We start from the raw sequence: 18039 nt of genomic DNA, 5'->3' as shown, positions 1-18039 counted from the left end.
ACTCCGTCGCCCAGGCTGCAATCACGGCTCACTGCAGCCTCGACCTCCAGGGTTCAAGTGATCCTCCTGCCTCAGTCTCCCGAGTAGCTGGGATTACAGGCATGCACCATCACGCTGGATAAATTTTTTTTTTTTTCAGATGGAGTCTCACTGTGTCATTCAGGCTGCAGTGCGATGTTGCAATCTCAGCTCACTGCAGCCTCTGCCTCCCAAGTTCAAGGGATTCTCCTGCCTCAGCCTCCCAAGTAGCTGGGATTACAGGTGCCTGCTGGCACGCCCAGGTAATTTTTGTATTTTTAGTAAAGACGGAGTTTCACTGTGTTGGCCAGGCTGGTCTCAAACTGCTAACCTCAAGTGATCTGCCCGCCTTGGCTTCCCAAAGTGCTGGGATTACAGGTGTAAGCCATTATGTCCAGCCTACGAGTCCCTTTGGATATTGGGGGGTACACAGCACCATCAGGGTTGGGGGGTGGAGTCCAACGTTCTCCCTCTTCAGCCCTCCCAGAGAAAGGCAGCTGGCCCAGGACTGGGAACACAGCAGACAACTGCATGTCGAATCATTAATATTAATCAGAATTACACAGAACCCTGGGGCTGCACATCCATTATCTGCTCTGAGCGCACAACAGCACAGGGAGGAGGCAGAGAGGAGGGAGAAGAGACAGAGAAGGGAACAGCCAGGCAAGGACAATCACTCCCCTTAAGCAGATGGTGGAAGCTGAGGCAGTGTCCCCTCAAGGTCACACAGCAAGGCTATGAAAGACCAGGCCTTGGCCGGGCTCTGTGGCTCATGCCAGTAATCCCAACGCTTTAGGAGGCCAAGGCAGGCGGATCATCTGAGGTCAGGAGTTTGTGACCAGCCTGGCCAACAGGGCAAAACCCCATCTCTACTAGAAATGCAAAAATCAGCTGGGTATGATGGCGGGCACCTGTAATCCCAGCTACTTGGGAGGCTGAGGCAGGAGAATTGCTTGAACCTGGGAGGTGGAGGTTGCAGTGAGCTCAGATTGCACCACTGCACTCTAGCCTGGGTGACAGAGCAAGACTCTGTCTCAAAAAAAAAAAAAAAAAAAAAAAAAAAAAACAAGACAGACAAGCCAGGCCTGGGAGACAGGACTTCTCACTCTTAGCTTGGAATGTTCCCTACTTTTTTTGAGACAGGGTCTCGCTCTGTCACCCAGGCTGCAGTGCAGTGGTGCGATCATGACCCACAGCAGCCTCGACCTCCTCCCAGGCTCAAGTGATCCTCCTGCCTCAGCCTCACAAGTAGCTGTGATCACAGGTATGTGCCATCATGCCTTATTTATTTTGAGATGGAGTCTCGCACTTTCACCCAGGCTGGAGTGCAGTGGCGCGATCTTGGCTCACTGCAAGCTCTGCCTCCTGGGTTCATGTCATTCTCCTGCCTGAGCCTTCTGAGTAGCTGGGACTACGGGTGTCCGCCACCACACCCGGGTAGTTTTTTGTATTTTTAGTAGAGACAGGGTTTCACCGTGTTAGCCAGGATGGTCTTGATCCTCTAACCTCATGATCCACCCACCTCGGCCTCCCAAAGTGCTGGGATTACAGGCATGAGCCACAGCACCCGGCCCACCATGCTTTATTTTTAATTTGTTTTGTAGGGACAAGGTCTTGCTATGTTGCCAAGGCTGATCTCAATCTCCTAGGCTCAAGCGATCCTCCTGCCTCAGCCTTCCGAACTGCTGGGATTACAGGCGTCGGCCACTGAGCCTGGCCTGGAATGTTCCCCATTTGCAATGCTGCTTTTCGTTGTTTTTTATTATTATTAGACAGAGTTTCGCTCTTCTTGCCCAGGCTGGAGTGCAATAGCACGATCTCGGCTCACCGCAAACTCTGCCTCAGCCTCCCAAGTAGCTGGGATTACAGGCATGCACCACCACGCCCAGCTAATTTTGTATTTTTAGTAGAGACAGAGTTTCTCCACATTGGTCAGGCTGGTCTTGAACTCCCGACCTCAAGTAATCCACCCACCTCAGCCTCCCAAAGTGCTGCGATTACAGGCGTCAGTCACTGAGCCTGGCCTGGAATGTTCCCCATTTGCAATGGTGCTTTTCGGTTTGATTTTAAAAGGATTCAGGGTCCTTCTCCTCCTGTAGCCCACCCCATTTTAGGCACAAACAGGAATCAGGCTCTGTTCCACCCTAAACCTCTTGGAGTCTCACTAACAAGACGCTGGTGGAAATAACCACACATTTACAGAAGAGAAGACTGGAGGGCTTCAAATGTCCTTTCGTGGCCATACAGAAGCATTCCTGAGTAGAGACGCATTGAGGGGCACCCAGTGAACTAGGAGATATTCACCATGGGATCCCTAGAAATGTTCTTAGCCCACCTAAGCTTCGGGGATATGGGATGGAGAACTCTGTCCACCTGCACTCCTGATTTCCCTATCAAACAGTTCGTCAAACGAAAGAACAATGGGTTGGACATAATGAGCCTGGGAGGCAGGGCGCGGTGGCTCACACCTGTAATTCCCACACTGGGAAGCTAAGGCAGGTGGATCATTTGAAGCCAGGAGTCCAAGACCAGCCTGGACAACACAGTGAAACCCTGTCTCTACCAACAAATACAAAAATTAGGCGGGCATGGTGGTGCATGCCTGTAGTCCCAGCTACTCAGCTGGCTGAGGCATGAGAATCATTTGAACCTGGGAGGCAGAGGTTGCAGTGAGCTGAGATCACGCCACTGCATCCCTATCTCAAAAAAAAAAGAGTTTGGGAGTTAGGAGTTAGCTCCTCTTAGGTTTCAAGGAGGGGCAAATGAGATAGGTCTTGAGGGATGAATAGGAGTTTGCTAATTACAGAAAGAAGAGAAAGGCATTTCAACCACAGGGAACAAATGTGCAGAGGTCTCAGAGCTGTCCCAGAGTATGCCGTGCATGAGACCAGCCCATGGAAACCCTGAATGACAGAACAAGGTGCTCACAGCCTGCCCCCAAAGCAGGTGAGAGGCAGGATCTAGGGTCACAGTGCCTGAAGATTTGCTCCCTTTGCTCAGCCCTGAGGAGCCCCCAGTTCTGTCCAGCCCCTTCACCATGTCCTTCAGCTTAGGCCCCACCTCAGTGGGGATCTCTCCATGCCCAGCTCCTCCTCCATCAACCTCCACTCTGTCCTCCTGGCCAGTAGCTCCCCCTTGGTGAGTCCTCGGTGGGGAAGTGTGTGTCCCATGCTCTAGGCGGGGTCCAGAGATTAAAGCCTGGGAGAACCCAGCTACACGAGGAAAGACACATATAAGGGTATGGCTGGACACAAGCAGGTGGGGAAGATGATCTGGGGGTCTCAGTAGCCCCACAGCTTCATATGAATCATCAGCTCTTTTGTGTTCTCTTACGTCCTTAAAGGGGAAGCTTGTGGATGTGTCTGGAGGACAAAAAAGATGGGCACCATAGCAGATGTGAGTCCTGTCCTGCCTGTGGAAGTGGGCACCTCACAAGGAAAGGAAGGGACGCTGGATTCCTAGAGCTTCCATCCCCCTCCCGCCAGAACCGAACAGCACCTGGGAGCTGAAGTCGTGCTGCTGCAGCTGGCGGCCCTCCCGCAGGTCCCAGCAGCGCACCGTGTTGTCCAGACCCCCTGTCCAGAGCCGAGTGCCATAATCGGAAATATCAATGCAGCTGGCACCGTCCGTGTGGCCCTGGAACTGCCTGGAGGGAGAAGGGCCCAGGCGTCCATCTTGGAATTCGAGCTGCCCCAGGGTCCTCCCAGGTCACTCCTCCACCCTCCCTGCACCAAGAGGGGCCGGGGGCTTGCCCAAGGTCCTAGCGCACCTGCCACCCACCTGACCATAGTCTGGTTCTGCAGGTCCCAGACCACAATGTTGCCATCGCTGCAGCAGGAGAAGCAAACCTTGGCGTCGGGGCTGACGGCCAGGGCGTAGCAGGCCGGGGCCGAGGAGGTCAGCTCGGCCTTGATACGAGGGGTGGGCGCCGCCAGATCCCAAATGGACAAGGTGCTGGCCTCACCGCCCACTATCAGACTCCGGCCATCTGGCAGCAACTTGCAGGAGCGAATGTAGTTGTCTCGGTTCTGGGGTCGGGGAGAGAAGCAGGGGCTGGGGGTTGGTCCCAGGTGAGGCCTCTAGGAGCCTAGCTCAATGTGCGGGTCTCTGGAGCCCAAGGTAGCCTCATCCTGATTAGCCTGCAAGCCCTACCCTGATTGGCCAGCAAGACCCACCCCTTTGGCCCACAAACCCTGTTCCATTTGACAAGCTCCGCCCTTCACCTGTAAACCCCATCCATCGTTGGCCTGCAAGCCCTACCCTGATTACTGGTGAGCCACGCCCCTTTGCCCCATCTGACTATAAGCTACATCCTTTACCTATAAACCCCACCCATACTTGGCCTGCAAATCCTATCCCGATTGTCTTGCAAGCCTAATTCTGATTGGCCAATGAACCCCACCCCTTTGGCTTGCAAGCCCTGCCCCATGTGACTACAAGCTCCACACATCACCTATAAGCCCCGCCCTTCACATGTAGCCCCACCCACACCCAGCCTACAAACACCGCCCCATTTGAACACAAGCTCCACCCCTCAGTTGTGAGTCCCGCCCACTGTCCCACCCCCGCCCTCACCAGGCAGTCGAGCTGGGCCACGGGCGTCTTGGCCCCAGGCTGGCCCACGTCCCACACCTTCACACAGCCCTTGCCGCCCGTGTACACGTGCTGCGTGGAGCCGCTGATGGTGACTGCGCAGACCACCTCGCCGTGTGCCAGCGTGTGCAGCTGCCGGGCGTGCCGTGGGATGCCCGCGCCCACCAGTGCATCCGAGGGGAAGGGCACGGGCTGCATCTGTCCGTCCGCAGACACGTGGAAGGAGTAGGCCCTGGAGAGAAAGCCGGGGCATGACCCAGCCCTGGGCACCACGCACCCGCACCCGGGAGGGCAGGGAGATGCCTTTGTCCTGCCTGGCATCCTCTGATGCGTTATTTATTTATTTATTTATTTATTTATTTTTGAGACGGAGTCTCGCTGTGTCTCCCAGGCTGGAGTGCAGTGGCTGATCTCGGCTCATTGCAAGCTCTGCCTCCCGGGTTCACACCATTCTCCCGCCTCAGCCTCCCAAGTAGCTGAGACTACAGGCGCCCGCCACCACGCCCGGCTAGTTTTTTGTATTTTTAGTAGAGACGGGGTTTCACCATGTTAGCCAGGATAGTCTCGATCTCCTGACCTCGTGATCCACCCGCCTCGGCCTCCCAAAGTGCTGGGATTACAGGCGTGAACCACCACACCCGGCCCTTTTGTTTCGTTTTTTTTTTTGAGACGGAGTCTCGCTCTGTCGCCCAGGCTGGAGTGCAGTGGCGCGATCTCGGCTCACTGCAAGCTCCGCCTCCTGGGTTTATGCCATTCTCCTGCCTCAGCCTCCTGAGTAGCTGGGACTACAGGCGCCCGCCACCGCGCCCGGCTAATTTTTTGTATTTTTAGTAGAGACGGGGTTTCACCGTGGTCTCGATCTCCTGACCTTGTGATACGCCCGCCTCGGCCTCCCAAAGTGCTGGGATTACAGGCTTGAGCCACCGCGCCCGGCATTGTTTCGTTTTTTGAGAGGGAGTCTCACCCTGTCACCAAGGCTGGAGTGCAGTGGCCGGATCTCAGCTCACTGCAACCTCTGCCTCCCGGGTTCAAGCGATTCTCCTGCCTCAGCCTCTTGAGTAGCTGGGATTACAGGCATGCGCCACCATGCCCAGCTGAGTTTTTTGTATTTTTAGTAGAGACGAGGTTTCACCATGTTGGCCAGGCTGGTTTTGAACTCCTAACCTAAAGTGATCCACCCACCTCGGACTCCCAAAGTGCTAGGATTACAGGCATGAGCCACCAGGCCCAGCCTGATGCGTTTTTTGGTTTGTTTTTTGAGACGGAGTCCCGCTCTGTCGCCCAGGCTGGAGTGCAGTGGCGCGATCTGGACTCACTGTAACCTCTGCTTCCCGGATTCAAGCGATTCTCCTGCCTCAGTCTCCCAAGGAGCTGGGATTACAGGCGCAGGCCACCACGCCTGGCTAATTTTTTTGCATTTTTAGTAGAGTCGGGTTTTCACCATGTTGGTCAGGCTGGTCTCAAACTCCTAACCTCAAATGACCCACCCACCTCAGCCTCCCTGGGATTACAGGCGTAAGCCACCAGGCCCGGCCTCTGATGCATTTTTTTAAAGTAATTTTCTGTATTATTATTATTTTGTAGAGATGAGGTCTTGCTATGTTGCCCGGGCTGGTCTCAAACTCCTGGCTTCAAGTGATCCTCCCACCTTGGCCTCCCAAAGCACTGGGATGACAGGAGTGAGCCATGGTGCTCGGCCTCTGATTCATTTACGAAAAAGGCAGGACAACGTGGTCAAAAGTGATATGGGACAGTCAGCGGGTGGCACAAATACACAGGGGGTCTAGGTTGTGGTGTGGCGCATGGTAAATAAACACTTAATAAACATTCGTTCAACCAAGGACCCATGAAGGCATGTTGAATGTTCCAGACCAGATAGAGGGCACTGTCCTAGGAGCCCCAGCCACCTGTGACCAGTTAAGACACTTAAATGAACTGAAATTAAATAAATATTTTCAGGCCGGCACAGTGGCTCACACCTGGAATCCCAGTACTCTGGGAGGCCGAGGTGGGTGGATCATTTGAGGTCAGGAGTTCAAAACCAGCCTGGCCAACATCGTGAAACCCCATCTCTACTAAAAATACAAAAATTAGCTGGCAGTGGTACAGGCCTGTAATCCCAGCTACTCAGGAGGCTGGAGCAGGAGAATCGCTTGAACCCAGGAGGTGGAGGTTGCAGTGAGCTGAGATCTCACCACTGTACTCCGGCCTGGGGGACAGAGTGAAACTTCATCTCAGAAAAACAAAACAAAACAAAAATTTTCAGCTCCTCAGTTGCACTGGCCACATTTGAAGTACTCAAAGCCACGATCAGCTGGTGGCAATCGGGTTGGCCAGCAGTGGGTGTGGAACACTTCTATCACTGCAGAAAGTTCTGTGGACATCGGGGCTAGGTCTTCGCTGGGGGAGCCGTCCCCGTTAGCAGGGTGCTAAGCAGCATGCCTGGCCTCCACACTCCAGGCCAGGAGCATTTCCTCCCCCAGCTGTGACAACCACACTTGTCCCCTGACATCACCCAGTGTCCCCTTAGGGGTCAGAGTCTACTTCTATGGAGAGCCAGTGGAACTCCGAGTAGCTTACACAAGAGACTTTTCTTCTTCCTTTCTGTTTTTTTTTTTTTTTGAGACTGAGTCTTGCTCTATCGCCCAGGCTGGAGTGCAATGGCGCAGTCTCAGCTCACTGCAACCTCTACCTCCCAGGTTCAAGCGATTCTCATGCCTCAGCCTCCCGAGTAGCCGGGATGACAGGTGCCCGCCACCACATCCAGCTAATTTTTGTATTTTTAGTAGAGATGGGGTTTCGCCATGTTGGCCAGGCTGGTCTCAAACTCCTGACCTCAAGTGATCCGCCTGCCTCGGCCTCCCTAAGTGCTGGGATTACAGGCGTGAACCACCGTGCCCGGCCCACACAAGAGACTTTCTAGAAGGGGAGCAGGGAGAGACCCCAACCACACAGGGTAAGACCTCAGAGGAGGCGGGGGGCTGGCCTGGGTCCCCAGGCAGGGAACCCCACCCTGGTACTCACGGCTTTCCCCCAGGGATGCTGGGTAGGGAGGAAGAGACAGATGACCCTCGGAGATGCGGGTGAGACTCAAATGCCATCTGTCAGAATGCCAGAGGGGGTGTCAGTGAGGCAGGTGACTCCAACCCACCTCTGTGCTGCCCCACGCCCACCTGCCATGCCGCTGTTAATCAGCCCCTCGCCAAGGAAGCAGAGATGCCCTCTCTCTGCCTGTCACACTACACAGGGAGGCCTGAGGTTTTCACTTGAGGGCACCGGCCCCAAAATCTCTGTCCAGGAAATCCTAGAACTCCAGGGTTCCAAGGATCCTGAAGGGTTCTCCATCCAACGTCCAGACTGGCTCTATGACAGAGGTCTCTCAACTCCAGCCCCCCGGGACAAATCTGGTCCACTGCTCACTTTTGTAAACAGTGTCCTAAGGCCAAGGCCCTACTGCTCCTTTTTCATGCAGCTTAATCACCATTGCATTTTTCCACAATCACAAGTCCTGCTTTGTATTAAGCTTGTGGGACTACTGAGACCCCCAGATCGTCTTCCCATGCACACTTGCTGAGTCAGGACTCCCTTCCTTTCTGCACTCCCGTGTCTCTCCTTGTGTAGTTGGTTTCTCCTCCCGGCCCCCAGCCCCTGGGCCCTGCTGACACCTCCTGCACCCCCACCCAAGGACTCACCATGGGGGAGCGTCCGTATACCACAGAGCTGCTGACCTGAGGGGACAGGTGGAGGCTGACATAGGAGCTGGGCACAGAGAGGTCTCCATTGAGGGTGCTGTGGGAGCCCAGGCTGAAGGACGTGGTGAAGGGACTGGACAGAGTCAGGGGGCTCCTCAGGGCTGAGAGGGAAGAGTCGGGGACAGGTTTTGACACCCTGGACCCAGATCCCACCTCCCACTGCCTGGGGAGCTCTCTGGCCTTTCATTCGGAGTTTCCATGTGCTGGTCCCACATTGGCCATAGCCCGGGACACCTCCAGACCTCTGCACTATCATTCCTCCGGTGGACATGACTTTCTCTCCCTCTTTTTTTTTTTTTTTAGATGGAATCTTGCTCTGTTGCCAGGCTGGAGTTCAGTAGTGCGATCGCGGCTCACTGAAACCTCTGCCTCCTGGGTTCAAGCAATTCTGCTGCCTCAGCCTCCCGCGTAGCTGGGACTATGGCCATTCTCTTTCTTTTAATTGGCAAACTCCTACCCATCCTTCAAAACCCAGGCTCATGCCTGTAATCCCAGCACTTTGGAAGGCCGAAGTGGGAGGATCATCTGAGGTCAGGAGTTCAAGACCAGCCTGACCAACATAGTGAAACCTGGTCTCTACTAAAAATACAAAAATTAGCTGGGCATGGTGGCGCATGCCTGTAATTCCAGCTACTCGGGAGGCTGGGGCAGCAGAATTGCTTGAAGCCGGGAGCGGGAGGTTGCCATGAGCTGAGATCGCGCCATTGCACTCTAGCCTGGGCAACAAGAGTGAAACTCCGTCTCAAAAAAAAAAAATAAAATAATTGAGGCCCAATGTCCCTTAACATCTCAGAAACATCCTTGAACCTCCCCGTTGCCAACCTCCAGCTTTGCCCTTCTTGGGCACCTGGCTTGGTACCAGCCCTGATTATACAGGGCTGTGAGTTTTGGGGTCTGGGTTTCGTCCCTTTTTGCCACCTGGGAGTTCCTTGAGGGCAGGTTCCAAGGACAACTTTTTTCAGGGGCCCTGGAACCAGCCCAGGGCGTGACCGTACGGCAGAAAAGATGACCACTGTCATTCCCCAGATTACTGATGGGGAAACTGAGGCTCAGAGAGGTTGGGTCACTTGCCCAAGGTCACCCAGCTGGTGAATACCCAAGCTTGGTCTGAAACCCAAGCCCATCTGGCCCCAAAGATCGTCTCTCCAGTGCACTAGGCTGAAACCCGCGACTAAGCCCCTTCCACGCTCCAGGCCTCAGTTTCCCTACCCGCCAAGCTGAGACAACGAGGAACTGCCCAGAGGGAGGCAGAGTCTAACTTGAAGTCACAAAAAGGACTAAGGCAATGAACGCTAGGCCTGGAATCTCAGCCTTCTGCCTCTCCAGCCCCTTTTCCTAGATCTCCCCGGAGATGAGGCCTGCTCCGGACAGGCACCAACAGGCAAGGTGCTCACCGATGCTGTCCGTGGAAGGCGCTGGCTTGGCAGCGAGCTGGCAGAGGTGACTGGCCGAGCTGGGTCCAGGGGTGGACGCGTCCTGGGGCGGGGAGGAGTCGCAGGACTTGGAGGCAGGAGTGCTGGGGGGAAGGTCATTCTGCAGAGAAAGGGCAGGACTGAACGCCACCAGACACCTGGTGTCTTGTGGCCTAATGATCTGATCAGAAACTGTGGGGGCCAGTCGTAGTGTCTCACGCCTGTAATCCCAACACTTTGGGAGGCCCAGGTGGACGGATCACCTGAGGTCAGGAGTTAGAGACCAGCCTGGCCAACATGGTAACATGGTAAAACCACATCTCTACTAAAAATACAAAAAAAGATTAGCCGGGCGTGGTGGCGCATGCCTGTGATCCCAGCTACTCAGGAGGCTGAGGCAGGAGAATTGCTTGAACCCGGGAGGTGGAGGTTGCAGTGAGCTGAGATCACGCCATTGCACTCCAGCCTGAGCAGCAGAACACGACTCTGTTTCAGCTGGGAGCAGTGGTTCACGCCTGTAATCCCAACACTTTGGGAGGCCGAGGCAGGTGGATCACTTGAGGTCAGGAGTTTGAGACCACCCTGGCCAACATGGTGAAACCCTGTCTACTAAAAATACAAAATTAGCTGGACATGGTGGCACGTGCCTGTAATTCCAGCTACTCGGGAGGCTGAGGCAGGAGACTTGCCTGAACCCGGGAGGCAGAAGTTGCAGTGAGCTGAGATCAGGCCATTGCACTCTAGCCTGGGCAACAAGAGCAAAATTCCACCCAAAAAAAAGAAAAGGCAACAAAGTTACAAAGTTATAGGCTATTGGCCGGGCGCGGTGGCTCAAGCCTGTAATCCCAGCACTTTGGGAGGCCGAGACGGGTGGATCACGAGGTCAGGAGATCGAGACCATCCTGGCTAACATGGTGAAACCCCGTCTCTACTAAAAAATAACAAAAAAAAAAAAACTAGCCGGGCGATGTGGCGGACGCCTGTAGTCCCAGCTACTCGGGAGGCTGAGGCAGGAGAATGGCGTGAACCCGGGAGGCGGAGCTTGCAGTGAGCTGAGATCCGGCCACTGCACTCCAGCCTGGGCGACAGAGCAAGACTCCGTCTCAAAAAAAAAAAAAAAAAAAAAAAAAAAAAAAAAGTTATAGGCTATCAAGATTTGCATTTTTTTTTTTTTTAATACAGGGTCTTGCTCTCAAAAATAACATGATCAGATAGGTGCTGTGGCTCATGCCTGTGATCCCAGCACGTTGGGAGGCCAGGACGGGCAGATCACCTGAGATCAGGAGATCTAGACCATTCCTGGCTAACACAGTGAAACTCTGTTCTACTAAAAATACAAAAAATTAGCCAGGTGTGGTGGCACGCACCTGTAGTCCCAGCTACCCACTATCCGGGAGGCTGAGACAAGAGAATCTCTTGAACCCGGGAGGCAGTGGTTGCAGTGAGCTGAGATCGCGCCACTGCACTCCAGACTGGGTGACAGAGGGAGACCCCATCTCCAAAACAAAAAACATAAAACAAACAAAAAAAGGCACGCTCGTAGCTCAATGCAGCCTCAACCTCCCACACTCAAGTAATCCTCCCGACTCAGCCTCCCAAGTAGCTGGCACTACAGGCACACATCTCCATGCCCGGCTAACTTTTTAAATTTTTTTGTAGAGACAAGGTCTCACTATGTTGCCCAGGCTGGTTTCCAACTCCTGCTCTTGAGTGATCGTCCTGCCTTGGCCTCCCAAAGCCCTGGGATGACAGGCATGAGCCACAGCCCGCAGTCACTGTTGAGATTCTTGAACGACAAGGAATTAGAAACTCCGGGATGGGCTCGTGGAGAGGCAGACCCCACCGCGGCATATTCTCAGGCGAAGGAAGAACGCCTAGCACACAGTGCAATCCTCCTTGTGCCCCCCACGGAGAGGGAGGTGTCACCCAGAGCTGTCCTTCCCCAAGGGGAACTCTGAGGAAAGCAGCAGCTGGACCTCCATCTAGGGGCAGGTTCTGTTATCTCGGCTTCATGTCACCGCCTCCCCTGCCTCCCAAGAAACTTCGCATCCTTGTCTTGCGTCTGTCTCGGCTTCCCATGACACCATCGCACACACGCTGACAGCTGCACAGCACCCGCACCCGCGAGAGAGTGAATGGGACAACTGTGGGGTCAGGGAGGACCCCTGAGGGCTTCTCCAATACAACGGAGCTGCCCTACCCCCTCGTAAGGTTTTTCCCGCAGTGGGAGGAGGGCACTTAAGATAGAATGGGAGCCCCAACCTCTGGTGGTTGCCATGGTAACCTGCCAAGAGGGGAGGCCTTGAAACCGGGAGGGGAGGCCTAGAAACCGACATACTCTCCCCTGGTAAGTGCAGGGGAGGGGTCTGGAGAAGATTTGGGGTGAGGGGAGCCACAAAAGGAGCTGAATTTGGAATGCCCTGGGGGTGCTTTTAGATGGCTTACATGCCTGGCATTAAACTCCAGGAGGTCCAACCGGAAAGTTGTTCCTATATTAATTATCTTTCCTTCCGGGGACAACATCTCAGCTTGGGGCCGGTGTGTCTCTAAGCGCCTCTGGAAGGGCTCAACACATGCAGGCCTGGGTCCAGCTTAGCTGGCTGGGCTTTCACTGTGTTTATTTCCATGGGATTTCCTATTGATTGCAAGAGAGAGACCTGCTTTCCATGTAAGGTGGTGAATTGCCTTTTAAAATTTATCTACAAAGCTTCTTTACAAAGTTGCCTTTTAATATTTACTGAGGTTCAACAAAGTCAGTCCCAGCGGGAGGTTAAAAAAAAAAGCACAAGGAGAGGGTGGACAATGCCAACCGGGCTGATTTCTCATCATTGCCCTCTGTGTCATGGGGTAGTATCTGTTTCCAGGCCCCCAGGATGAATAAAGTGAGTTTCAAGGCCCTCCCCTCCTCCTTACCAGGATGAGCTCCTTGGCTCTAGGGAGTGGTGAGCCAAGGCTAGAGGCCAAGGAGGCCGGACTGTCCACCAGGTCCCGACGGGCAGGAACACAGATGGGTACCTTTCCGCAGGGGGTGGTAGACGGGCTGGGGGGCTCTGAGGGTTGGTCCTGGGTTCGAGAAGGTAACATTGAGCAGAGTTGAAATGAGAGAGAAGGAGTCCCTCTCTATCCTCCTCCCGACTCCCACCCCAATCTCTAGAATGGGTACCCACGACCTACCACGGGAAGATTATGAAACCTCCTGCTGCCTCAGTTTACTCATCTGTAAAATGTACTTTTCTTTTTTTTTTTTTGAGTCTCACTCCGTCACCCAGGCTGGAGTACAGTGGCTTCCTGCAACCTCCGCCTCCTGGGTTCAAGCAAGCACATCCAGCTAATTGTTTTGTATTTTTAGTAGAGACAGGGTTTCACCATGTTGGTCAGGCTGGTCTCAAACTCCTGACTTCAAGTGATCCATCCGCCTCAGTCTCCCAAAGTGCTGGGATTACAGGTGTGAGCCACCATGCCCAGCCTGTAAAATGGGTTTAATGATAGGCTCTACTCCATAAGCACCCATAGCAAGGACTACATAAGGCCTTGGTTTTATTTTCCCATTGAACAGATGGGGAAAAGTGAGGCCAGGAAAGTGGGGATGTCACTGCCCACAAATCACTTAGTGAGCCCGGGCTTGAAGTCACTCCCCATGCAATGGAGAGGAGGTCAGCCAGAGGTGTCAGGGAGCCCCCGACACTTCCTGGCCCCATCCCAGCTGTCCCACAGAGGGGGGAACCAGGACCCCCACTACCTATGGGTCCTCCCATTCCAGAAAACGCACCCCTTGCTCTGTGCCTAGAGTAGGAGAAGAGGCTGGACCCCTGGACTCACCTCATCCACCACCAGATTGTAGTCACTCTTGTCTTCGTCGCTTTCCTGGTGGGAGATGGGGGAGAGAGCTCATCGTGGTCATGCCCCTGCCTCCGTGCCCCCATCCACTCCCCAGGAGTTGGGGGCATGAGCCCAGCCAGTCCCAAGGCATGACTGGGATTCTCAGACCCCTGCATCCGTTTGCTCAGAGCAGAAGGGAAGGCCGCACGTGCCCGCATCTGGGAAGGACGGGGTCGGCCGGGCAGGTGGGCACCTTGTAGAGAGGACTTTGAAGGATGTAGACTACATGAGTACCCTGTGTGACTCCCGGTCCTCAGACCTCAGTTTACCCCCTGTACGGTAAGGGGAGAGCCAGAGACCAGGAATCGTCCCTACCTCCTTCCTCGATCTCGCCAACGAAGTCAAGCAGTCCCTCGGGCATGTCTGTCTCACCCATCTCTCTGGCCATTTCCACCCACTACAGCCCTAGGACAGACCTCGTACCCTCCTAATCCCTTCCTGGGGCTCCTGGCCTCCAGCCTTGCCCCCTCCAGGCAATCCTCCAAGCTGGCCCCAGATAGATTTTCCTAAGACCTATCCCCACCTCTGCTCTGCAACCCTCTATGGCTCCCCATTGCTTTGGAAGAAAGACCAAGCTCCAATTCTCTTCCCTGATGCAGACAACACTATCCTGGGTACCATGGCAGGGAGCGGGGTGGGATGGGACACCACTGACATGCTGGGCTGCAGGGCAGCCTCTGGTTGGGCTGGAAACCAAAGGAAGAAAAAAGGTTGCAGCCTGGAAGACAAAATCCGCCCAGTGGGTAGGTTCTCCTACACTCCCTTCCTATGCACAGTTTTCTTTTTTTTTTTTTTTTGAGGCGGAATCTTCACTCTGTCACCCAGGCTGGAGTGCAGTGGCACCATCTCGTCTCACTGAAAGCTCCGCCTCCCGGGTTCGCGCCATTCTCCTGCCTCAGCCTCCCGAGTAGCTGGGACTACAGGCGCCCGCCACCGCGCCCGGCTAATTTTTTGTATTTTAGTAGAGACGGGGTTTCACCATGTTAGCCAGGATGGTCTCGATCTCCTGACCTTGTGATCCGCCCACCTCGGCCTCCCAAAGTGCAGGGATTACAGGCGTGAGCCACCGCGCCCGGCCAGTTTTCTTCTTTAAATGAAAATTTGTTGCGTCTAGGTGCAATGGCTCATACCTGTAATCCCAGCACTCTGGGAGACCAAGGCAGGTGGATCACCTGAGGTCAGGAGTTTGAGATCAGCCTGGCCAACATGGTGAAACCCGATCTCTATTAAAAATACAAAATTTAGCCAGGTGTGGTGGCGGGTGCCTGTAATCCCAGCTACTGGGTAGGCTGAGGCAGGAGAATCACTTGAACCCAGGAGGCGGAGGCTGCAGTGAGCTGAGATCGCACCATTGCACTCTAGACTGGGCAAGAGAACAAGACTCTGCCTCAATAAATAAATAAATAAAATTCATTGCCAAAAAAAACAAAAAACAAAAAACAAAAAACAGCTATTAGGTAAAAAGAAGATTTAAGGCTTCTCTGAGAAACGGCAATATTGGCCCACACTAAGCCTGCCAGTCTCCGAGGACCAAGTTGCAGCTGCCCCTGTAGGTGGGAGAAGGGCTCCCCAGCTGGTCACAGCCCCATTCCCCACATTCAGCCTGGCCCCTGGGACGCTAGAGTTTGAAACTACAAGTGTGCAGCTGTCTGGCAATAAGAGGAGGTCCCAGCCTCTAGGAGGTGGTCAGGGAAGGCTTCCTGTAGGAGGTGGTACCTTGTGTCTTGATGGAAAAACAGGTTTTCTAAAACATGTGTGTTCTCGGGAAAGAAAACAGCTGGAGCAGAAGTTAGAAGTTAGGAAAATGGCTGTATGGCCCAGAGGCCACAGAGACTTCAAGCAACTGGAGTTAAGCCTTGCATCACAGGATCTGCTCTGATTGGTCACTACTCTGAGTAGTAGGGAGCTATGGAAGGTTCTGGAGTGAGAGAATCATGGCCAGAGCTGGGCTCTGGAAGGCTCTGAGGGCATGCCCACCCCAGTCCTGCACCTGCCTCCACTCACATAAGGTCCTGACAGCTCCTTCTCATCTGCTCTCTGCTTCCCACCACCACCAGGGCCACTCGGTCGCTCCTCCTCCACGAGACTCTCAGGAGGCGAGGGAGACGCACTCTGCGGAGGGACAAGGGCCAGGGGGAGAAACAGTCAGGGCCCCGGGCTCCTAGATTGCATTGTGATCCAGCCAAGACTGAGGGTCCCCACCGTTATTAGGGTCTGGACCACAAGCTTCCCATCTGGGAAATGGGAGCTTCCAAGAGCTGACTCAGTGCTAAACTTTTATTTTCTTTTCTCTTTTGTTTTGCTTTTGACAGAGTCTTGCTCTGTTGCCCAGGCTGGAGTATAGTGGAGTCATCTCAGATCACTGCAAGCTCCGCCTCCCAGGTTCAAGCGATTCTCCTGCCTCAGCCTCCCCAGTAGCTGGGATTACAAGCATGCACCACCATACCCAGCTAATTTTGTATTTTTAGTAGAGACGGGGTTTCATCATATTGGCCAGGCTGGCCTCGAACTCCTGACCTCAAGTTATCCACCCACCTTGGCCTCCCAAAGTGCTGGGATTATAGGTGTGAGCCACCAAGCCCGGCCATGATTGAAAATTTTAAACACTACAGCCTTGTGGGCATCTCCCACACAGAAAGGCTTCAGGAAACCGGGCTGTGGATCTTTTTGTTGTTGTTGTTGCTGTTGTTTTTTGAGACAGTCTCACACTGTCGCACAGGCTGCAGTGCGTGGTGCAATCTCGGCTCACTGCAACCTCTGTCTCCCAGGTTCAAGTGATTCTCCTGCCTTGGCCTCCCGAGTAACTGGGATTACAGGCACCTGACACCACATTTGGCTAATTTTTGAATTTTTAGTAGAGACAGGGTTTCGCCATGTTGGCCAGGCTGGTTTTGAACTCCTGGCCTCAAGCAATCTGCCCACCTCGGCCTCCCAAAGTGCTGGGATTACAGGTGTCAGTGCCTGCATCTGGCTTTTTTTTTTTTTTTTTTTTTTTTTGAGACAGGGTCTTCCTCTGTCACCCAGGCTGGAATGCAGTGGTGCAATCACAGCTCCCTGCAGCCTTGGCCTTCTGGGCTCAAGCGAACCTCCCACGTCAGCCTCCCAAGTAGCTGACACAACAGGCATGGACCACCACACCCAGCTAACTTTTTGTATTTTTCTGTAGAGACGGGGTTTTGCCATGTTGCTCAGGCTGGTCTCAAACTCCTAGCCTCAAATGATTCTCCTACCTCTGCCTACCAAAGTGCTGGGATCACAGGCGTGAGCCACCACGCTCGGCCTAGGTCTCATTCTGAGGCCCCCATCGGCTCAGAACCAGCATCGGCCTTCCAAGAATATAAAGAGTCCCAGGGTGACACTCACTTACCCTGCTCGGGGCTCTCTCCACTGGCAGATTGGAAATGAGATAAAGAGAAAGGAGAAAGAATGAGGTGTTTGTATCCAGAGGGTACAGCCCTCCACAGTTTATAAAGCCCCCCGCCCCCCCCACCCCACCCAGAGTCTCCCTATCCTTCCAACACCCTTGCAAGTGGTGGACTATCCCTCCCCTGCATTCAGATCAATGCCCAGAGAGGGGCAGTGACTTGCCCCGAGGCACACAGCACACCAGGGGTAATGTTGAACCCCAAGGCCTTGTAGCCGCTCTCATTCATCCCCTCACACTTTTTTATTTATTTATTTATTTTTATTTATTTATTTTTTTTTTTTTTGAGACGGAGTCTCGCTCTGTCACCCAGGCTGGAGTGCAGTGGCGCAATCTCGGCTCACTGCAAGCTCCGCCTCCCGGGTTCACACCATTCTCCGGCCTCAGCCTCCCGAGTAGCTGGGACTACAGGCGCCCGCCACTGCGCCCGGCTAATTTTTTTCTATTTTTAGTAGAGACAGGGTTTCACCATGGTCTCGATCTCCTGACCTTGTGATCCGCCCGCCTCGGCCTTCCAAAGTGCTGGGATTACAGGCGTGAGCCACCGCGCCCGGCCTTATTTATTTATTTATCTGGAGACAGAGTCTTGCTCTGTTGCCCAGGCTGGAGTGCAGTGGCCTGATCTCAGTTCACTGCAAGCTCCGCCTCCCAGGTTCACGCCATTCTCCTGCCCCAGCCTCCCCAGTAGCTGGGACTACAGGCGCCCGCCACCTCGTCCAGCTGTTGTATTTTTTATTAGAGATGGGGTTTCGGGCCAGGCACGGTGGCTCAAGCCTGTAATCCCAGCACTTTGAGAGGCCGAGACAGGTGGATCACGAGGTCAGGAGATCGAGACCAGCCTGGCTAACGTGGTGAAACCATGTCTCTACTAAAAAAAAAATACAAAAAACTAGCCGGGCGAGGTGGCGGGCAGCTGTAGTCTCAGCTACTCGGGAGGCTGAGGCAGGAGAACAGCATAAAC

The 18039-nt window shown here is 54.1% G+C and overlaps 2 protein-coding genes across 6 annotated transcripts in view; one reads left to right on the top strand and one right to left on the bottom strand.

Moving 5' to 3' along the window:
* NCLN (nicalin) overlaps positions 1–18039 on the top strand; it is a 353563-nt gene that overhangs the window by 143197 nt on the left and 192327 nt on the right. The window lies entirely within an intron of this gene.
* Positions 1–18039, bottom strand: part of TLE2 (TLE family member 2, transcriptional corepressor) — a 34345-nt gene that overhangs the window by 5093 nt on the left and 11213 nt on the right. For 4 of the 5 annotated variants that reach the window (XM_050770188.1, XM_050770190.1, XM_050770187.1 and 1 more), the window contains 10 exons: positions 17022–17041; positions 15659–15766; positions 13595–13639; positions 12689–12838; positions 9758–9896; positions 8304–8464; positions 7636–7712; positions 4594–4843; positions 3799–4046; positions 3517–3664 (listed from right to left, as the gene is read on the bottom strand). In XM_050770188.1, coding sequence (XP_050626145.1) covers positions 3517–3664; positions 3799–4046; positions 4594–4843; positions 7636–7712; positions 8304–8464; positions 9758–9896; positions 12689–12838; positions 13595–13639; positions 15659–15766; positions 17022–17041 — 1346 coding nt within the window. The remainder of the gene's footprint in view (positions 1–3516; positions 3665–3798; positions 4047–4593; positions 4844–7635; positions 7713–8303; positions 8465–9757; positions 9897–12688; positions 12839–13594; positions 13640–15658; positions 15767–17021; positions 17042–18039) is intronic. The other variant, XM_050770189.1, reaches the window with a different exon arrangement.

Source organism: Macaca thibetana, chromosome 19 (genome assembly GCF_024542745.1).
Source record: "Macaca thibetana thibetana isolate TM-01 chromosome 19, ASM2454274v1, whole genome shotgun sequence".
Taxonomy (NCBI): Eukaryota; Metazoa; Chordata; class Mammalia; order Primates; family Cercopithecidae; genus Macaca; species Macaca thibetana.
This window is presented reverse-complemented; position numbering and strand designations above follow the sequence as displayed.